We start from the raw sequence: 6,934 nt of genomic DNA on the forward strand, positions 1-6,934 counted from the left end.
ATAGCTCTAGACTACTACTTAATACCTTATAGAATAAAAAACATAATATTAGTTGTTATCTAATAATGGCGGTGATGTCTATGGCACAGCTACAAACCCTTAGTTGTTACTTTCAATTCCTAGATACTTCCTAAAGTTTGTTGTATGTAGCACAGCTACATATTATTAGTTGCTACTTTTATTTACTTAGACAATAATTGATGTATTATCATTAGATATTACATACTTTTCAAATTGAGTAATAAAGAATAAATACCAGTTTGTGCCAACCTGAAATCGCTTAACCAATCTCCAGAAGCGCAAAAACCCAGAAAAAGAAAGCAAACTTCTTCAGCAGCTGCAATTAAATTTCCCCGAAATAAAATCAAACTCTCAATCACAGCACCGTACCCATCTCACAAAAGACCAAACTCAGAAGAATGCCTCATTTTCAGACATGAACTCCTGGAGATGCATGGATTTCCTGAATAATTCACCCAATTAAAAAAAGATAGACAAATGTCAGAGCTTACTTCTTCAAAGTTAGCTAACGGGTTTGTGAAATCTGTGGGTACTTTGAAGAAAGTTAGTGTCTTGAATGGTTTTAGTGAATACTATCCTTTCAGAGACACTACTGATGTTAATTCCCAGGGTGGTTGTTTTTTTTCTTTTTCTGAAAGCTGACTATGCCAATTCAGGTTCGATTACAGAAATGAACAAGCCGAGTTTAAAATACCCAGGTGCGTAATTTTTTCTTTTTCTGAAAGCTGACTGTGCCAATTTAGGTTCGATTACAGAAATGAACAAGCCGAGTTTAAAATACCCAGGTACGTATGACAAGTATTAAAGATAATTTGATTGTTGACACTGATAATCCGGATAATACACAGCCAAAACTTCATCACAGACATATACCATGCTTCATTGTAATATCAAATTGTTCAACTGCCCCATTAGGTATCCCACCAGGAGTTGCACAGACCTGCATAACATAACTGAAATTATAACAATATGATAAAGAAGTAGAGTTAGATATTGCAACTATAGTATCCCAACACTGACAAACTATCAGTAGATAAAATTTTAAAAAGAAACTATATATAAAAACCAATTGGAAAGGAGACCATGTTATATATTGTTTATGTTTACTATAAGAAGTCTGCCACTCTTTAATAAAATTTATATGTAAAACCTAATTGGAGACAAAAACGTCTTCTACTCCTCCAACAGAGTTTTTGCAACCCAAGTAAACAACAATAATGGAAGGGGTAGATAAGAGGAACAAACGTAGGAGGATCATCTCAGAAGGAAGAAGAAAGAGGCAAAGAGTAGGGAACAATTCTGAAGAACAGATGGACAATGACGAAAAAGGGCAACCAGGTAAATTACTAAACTTATCTTCTGTACCAATCAAGAAAGTATTAGGTGTTGTTAAACAAACGGACAATATTTAATTTTTTTTTTTCAATTTTTATACTGATTAGATTACTAATGGTATATTTGTCGTAGATAACAAAGAAAAAGAGTATCGCTACCTAGGCGATGCTGAGTACAACTGCCCTTCATGTGGTGCCATTATGTGGTTCGATGAGAGAATAAAAAACACAAGCACACGGAACAACATAAAGTTCAACATGTGTTGTAGAGATGGTAAGGTTCGTTTGAAGGGACTAAAGGATGCACCCGATATCTTAAGAAGGCTACTAACCCATGAAGATAAGGACTCAAAGGACTTTGACGAGTTAATTAGAGTATACAATTCTGTTACGCATTCACTTCTATGGGTGCAAAGATTGACAACTCGGTTAACCAAAGGCCAGGTAGCTACGTCTTCCGGGTAAGCGGCCAGGTCCTCCACCGTATGGGAACGCTGCTTCCAGAAGATGGGGCCCAACCATCATATGCACAACTATATGTCTACGATACCGCCTCAGAGATATCGCTAAGAGAAAAGGCCGTGGCCAGAAGACAGGACAGCCTTACCTTAGATCATGACATCCTGAAAAAACTAAAGAACATGTTAGACGAATTTAACCCACTAGCAAAGACATTTCGTATGGCAAAAGAGAGAATAAAGGAGGACGAAAACATACGATTATCAGTGAAATTGTTAGGTACAAGAAAGCCTAATGACAGGGTATATAATACTCCAACAGCGTCAGAGATCGCCGCACTCATTGTACACGATAATAGTACCGAGTCCAGAGGGAAGGACATAGTTGTACATCATAGATCGAGAGGGTTACAAGCAATTAGCGAGCTACATCCTTCCTATATGGCTCTCCAGTATCCGCTATTATTTCCCTATGGCGAAGATAGTTACCATACTGGAATAACATATTACGTAGCAGATGGAACACGAAAAAAGGGCAAGAGGGAGTACGTCACTATGAGAGAATACTATGCGTATCGTTTACAACAGAGGGAGGTAGGAGGCGGTCTATTACTATATTGTGGTAGATTGTTCCAGCAATTTTTAGTAGATTGTTGTTGTGCGGTCGAGTCAGAAAGACTCTGGTTTATTAGGAATAATCAAGACAAGTTCAGATGTGATGTTTTAAATAACGTATATGACGCCATTACACAAGGAGATACAATGGGGATAACTATTGGTCAGAGAATATATCTGCCTCCCTCCTTTACTGGAAGCCCGAGATATATGCAACAAAACTACCAAGATGCAATGGCCATCTGTCGGTGGTACGGAAATCCTCACTTATTTTTGACATTCACTGCAAATCCAAGATGGCCAGAAATCGAGGCAGCTCTGGCTCTCATGGGTGAATAAAAAGCTGAGGACCGTCCAGATATCGTGGCCAGAGTTTTCAAGATGAAGCTCCGGCAACTTATGCACCTTTTGAAAAAGGAAGACTATTTTGGACCTACCGTTGCAGGTAAACTTTGATAAGATAAATAGTACTATTTTTAAATGTCAAAAGTTAACATATGTTCCCCGTCAATGCAACAGTGATCAATAAAGACCACCCATAGAAGGAAACAATTAACCAGACTAAACCTCCCTACAAAAAGAACAAAACTTTGTTGACAAACAAGATCAGATCCCTGTCTCTGTCTGAACTCATTCTGTTGAATCAACTGAACCGCAATGTTAAATACTATTCTTAAATGTAAATAGCTAACGTATGTTCCCCGCCCCTGCAGATATTTATACCATAGAGTTTCAGAATAGAGGTTTACCTCATGCTCATATATTATTGTGGCTAAGGAGAGGGAGTGAAGAGGTGTCAACCGACTTCATCGACACCATAATCCATGCGGAGATACCTGACAAAAACAAGGAGCCACGGTTTTATGAAATTGTGTCACGCTCTATGGTCCATGGACCATGCGGCAAAGATGGTCCTAATTGCCCATGTATGATGAATGATGTTTGCACAAAGAAATATCCAAAGGGACATAACGAGAGCACAACATTGGACCGCAATGGGTATCCAGTGTACGTAAGAAGGAAGGACAGTAGGTAAGTACATATTCTAAAGCTGCCCACTTTCTAACCTAATGACAAGAGTGTCACTGACGTGAACTAACAGTTAAATTTCGACGTGCAGGAACATTAAAAAGGGTATCCATGAGATGGACAATAGATCTATTGTACCATATAACCCAGGGTTGCTTTTAATGTTTGATGCACACATCAATGTCGAGTGGTGCAACACAGCAAAAGCCATAAAGTATTTGTTTAAATATATATCAAAGGGGCCAGATAAAGCGACTTTAGTCATACAAGAGGACACACAGGACCAGATAAAGGCTTACATGGACTGTCGATATCTATCTGCATCAGAGGCGGCCTGGAGGATCTTTGAGTTTGGTATCCAGGAGAGATATCCTTCAGTGATGCGCCTCCCCGTGCACCTGGAAGGAGAACAATCAGTGGTGATTAAGGACAGTGATATGCTAGAAGAAATATTTGAGGAGAAAAACAGCACAAACACAATGATGACAGCGTGGATGGCAACAAATGCAAATCAGCCAGATGCAAGAACGTTATCCTATGCGGAATTTCCAACAAAATACGTGCGGAAGGAAGGGGGATGGCACAAAAGGAAGCAAGGGAAGTGCATTGGCAGGATGGTTTACGTTCACCCAACAGCCGGAGAAAAGTATTACCTGAGAGTGCTCCTTAACATAATCAAGGGTGCGCAAAGTTATCAAGAAATTAGAACATTGGGGGACGTTGTGTACCCTACATTCAAGGAAGCTTGTTATGAACATGGCCTTTTAAATAATGATAAGGAGTGGCATGAAGCCATGTCAGAGGCAAATAAATGGGCAATGCCGTCGCAGCTCAGGGAGCTATTCGTCACGATGATTCTGTTTTGTGAAGTAACAGATATAACAAAGCTGTGGGAGGAGAGTTATGGGATGCTATCAGAGGACATTGGGCGCAAGAAAAGAAGATTGTTTGGAGACCCTAATTTAGAACTTAGTGATGCCGCCAAACGGCCATACACCCTACTTGAGATAGACAAAATTCTGATGAGATACGGCACGAGATTATCGGACATAGAAAGTATGCCGCAACCAGTGGAATCAGATGTACACGGCATGGAGAACAGACTGATTAGGGATGAGAGGAAGTACGATCGCAAGCAGCTCAGGGACGAGTGGGAGGGGAAGGTCAAATTACTGAACAGAGAGCAAAAAGGTATGTCATAAACTAGAAAATAAGCATCGTAAAATACATGACAAAGTATTAACAAATTTCTACAAATGTAGATGTCTATGATGCAGTTATCAATGCTGTTAGTAGCAAGTTACATGAGTTGTTTTTCGTTTACGGTCATGGAGGAACAGGAAAGACGTTCTTATACGGGGCAATCTCAGCGAAACTACGGTCGGAGGGCAAGATTGTACTCAATGTGGCATCGTCAGGTTAGATCTCTAAATTAACTAAGTGTTTAACAATAAATGTAAAAACAGCAAACAAGAGGAAGAAAAAGATATAATGATAATGGCAATTTAAATACTGACGATACGATTCACAGGTATCGCGGCGTTACTACTACCGGGGGGGGAAGGACGGTAGATAGTAGGTTTGATATACCTATTGAGCTATTCGACGACTCAACGTGTAATGTGAAACAGAATAGCCAGCTGGCTGAACTACTACGGGAGACGTCGTTGATTATATGGGATGAAGCCCCAATGGACCACAGGAATGCTTTTGAAGCACTAGATCGTACAATGAGGGATATAGTAAGCTACACCGATCCGGACGCCTCTTCAAAGATGTTCGGGGGAAAGGTGGTGTTACTTGGAGGCGATTTCAGACAAGTGCTCCCCATCGTATCGAAGGGGAAGAGACAGGATATCGTACAAGCCTCAATAAGCAGATCACATATATGGAGATCATGCACGGTGTTTCTTCTAAGGAAGAGCATGAGGGTTACGGATTCAGATGGTCAAAGACAGAGATTTAATAAGTGGTTATTGGCTATGGGTGACGGGAGGTTAGAAGCGAAAGCGGAAGAGCATGAGGATGAAGGGACGTGGATAAAGATACCCGAGGAGTACACATCAGTGTGTGGGAAGCTTGATATTAAACAAGTAGTCGATGAAATTTACCCGAGTTTCGTAGAAGGGAGTAAGGATGATGAATACTTGCGTGAACGCGCAATACTGACTCCTTTGAACGAAACAACGGATACAGTAAACGACTATATGACCGGCCAGATCCCTTGCAACTATAAAATATATAAAAGTTGCGATGAAGTATGCGCGGCTTCTATAGACAGCGATGACCAGTTCTCGGCTTACCCAATCGAGTACCTAAATACGCTAAATCTACAAGGCCTGCCAAGGCACGAGCTCAAGCTTAAGGTAGGCATGCCTGTAATGCTTTTACGGAATATTAACCCCTCTCAAGGATTGTGTAATGGAACTCGATTGATTGTAACACGAACAGGAGAATATATAGTGGAGGCGAGGATTATCACCGGATCAAACGTGGGTAAGCATGTGCTAATCCCAAGGATAGTGTTAACGTCGACGGATCCTAAGGTACCATTCATTCTCAAGAGAAGGCAATATCCACTGAAACCATGCTATGCAATGACCATAAACAAGAGTCAAGGTCAGTCCCTTACACACGTCGGGGTATACTTACCGAAGCCAGTTTTTAGTCACGGACAGTTATACGTTGCGGCATCGAGGACGACGACACCGCAAGGGCTGAGGTTCTTCATAGATGATAGTGACCAGAATTTCAAGGGATATACACGAAATATAGTATACAAAGAGGTGTTTTCGAATTTGCCTGTTATTGACTAATAGGGGGAATAACTCGATTATGAACATTATGATCCAAGCCTAAGTTCATAAAGTTTCGTATTAAAGTATTTAGTGCTCATTTATTCAGTTAAGAATTTAACTGATATTATATAGTTGGAACATTAACTGGATTTTGAAAATTATAGTTAAACCCAAGGTTGATTGAGTAACGTCTTAAAGTGTTCTGTGATCATTTAATCAGTTTCATACGAATTACATTTGATTAATCAGTGCATAGAAAAGGCAAAAAAAAAAACAACATCATCGGGACCAGCAACACCCCAACAGGATGAGATAGATCAAGGAGCAAGATGACCTTCATTCAAATGAGTACATAACACAAAACACACGAGGACGAAATCAGTCAACTTCAAATCTTGTGATCCTCATAAATCCTTTGATTGAAACGGTGCAAGTCAAAAAAATAAGGAACGGATGAATGAGATGAGGCAACTGACTGTTACCTGAAGATGAATGCCGGCGAAATTGATAAATAACCAGCAGTAGCAGTATACAGTGTTTATCAAAGAAAGACTATCCTGCCACCTCTTTAGCTGACCGTGGCACCAGGGTATGTTCTCCATGTATGGTTTTGGTACCTGCATCCAAGTACTGTTAAGTTAGTTTATATTAGATTTATTTATCCTTAAAACATGACACC

At 40.0% G+C, this 6,934-nt stretch overlaps 1 protein-coding gene across 1 annotated transcript; it reads left to right on the forward strand.

The window, feature by feature from the left end:
- Positions 1-2,809: 2,809 nt before the first annotated feature.
- Positions 2,810-6,273, forward strand: LOC141637635 (uncharacterized). Its single transcript, XM_074447108.1, has 5 exons — positions 2,810-2,873; positions 3,142-3,460; positions 3,549-4,648; positions 4,735-4,870; positions 4,989-6,273. Exons 1-5 carry the CDS (start codon positions 2,810-2,812, stop codon positions 6,271-6,273), a joined length of 2,904 nt encoding a protein of 967 aa, XP_074303209.1.
- Positions 6,274-6,934: the final 661 nt, after the last annotated feature.

The sequence above is a fragment of the Silene latifolia genome, unplaced genomic scaffold (genome assembly GCF_048544455.1).
Source record: "Silene latifolia isolate original U9 population unplaced genomic scaffold, ASM4854445v1 scaffold_124, whole genome shotgun sequence".
NCBI lineage: Eukaryota > Viridiplantae > Streptophyta > Magnoliopsida > Caryophyllales > Caryophyllaceae > Silene > Silene latifolia.

Excerpts from the sequence above, each read along its gene's own strand:
- LOC141637635 (XM_074447108.1), top strand. The coding sequence starts at position 2,810 with ATGAAGCTCCGGCAACTTATGCACCTTTTGAAAAAGGAAGACTATTTT. Across the intron at positions 2,874-3,141 it reads TTTTGGACCTACCGTTGCAG|ATATTTATACCATAGAGTTT; the intron begins GTAAACTTTGAT and ends CCGCCCCTGCAG. Across the intron at positions 3,461-3,548 it reads GTAAGAAGGAAGGACAGTAG|GAACATTAAAAAGGGTATCC; the intron begins GTAAGTACATAT and ends TTCGACGTGCAG.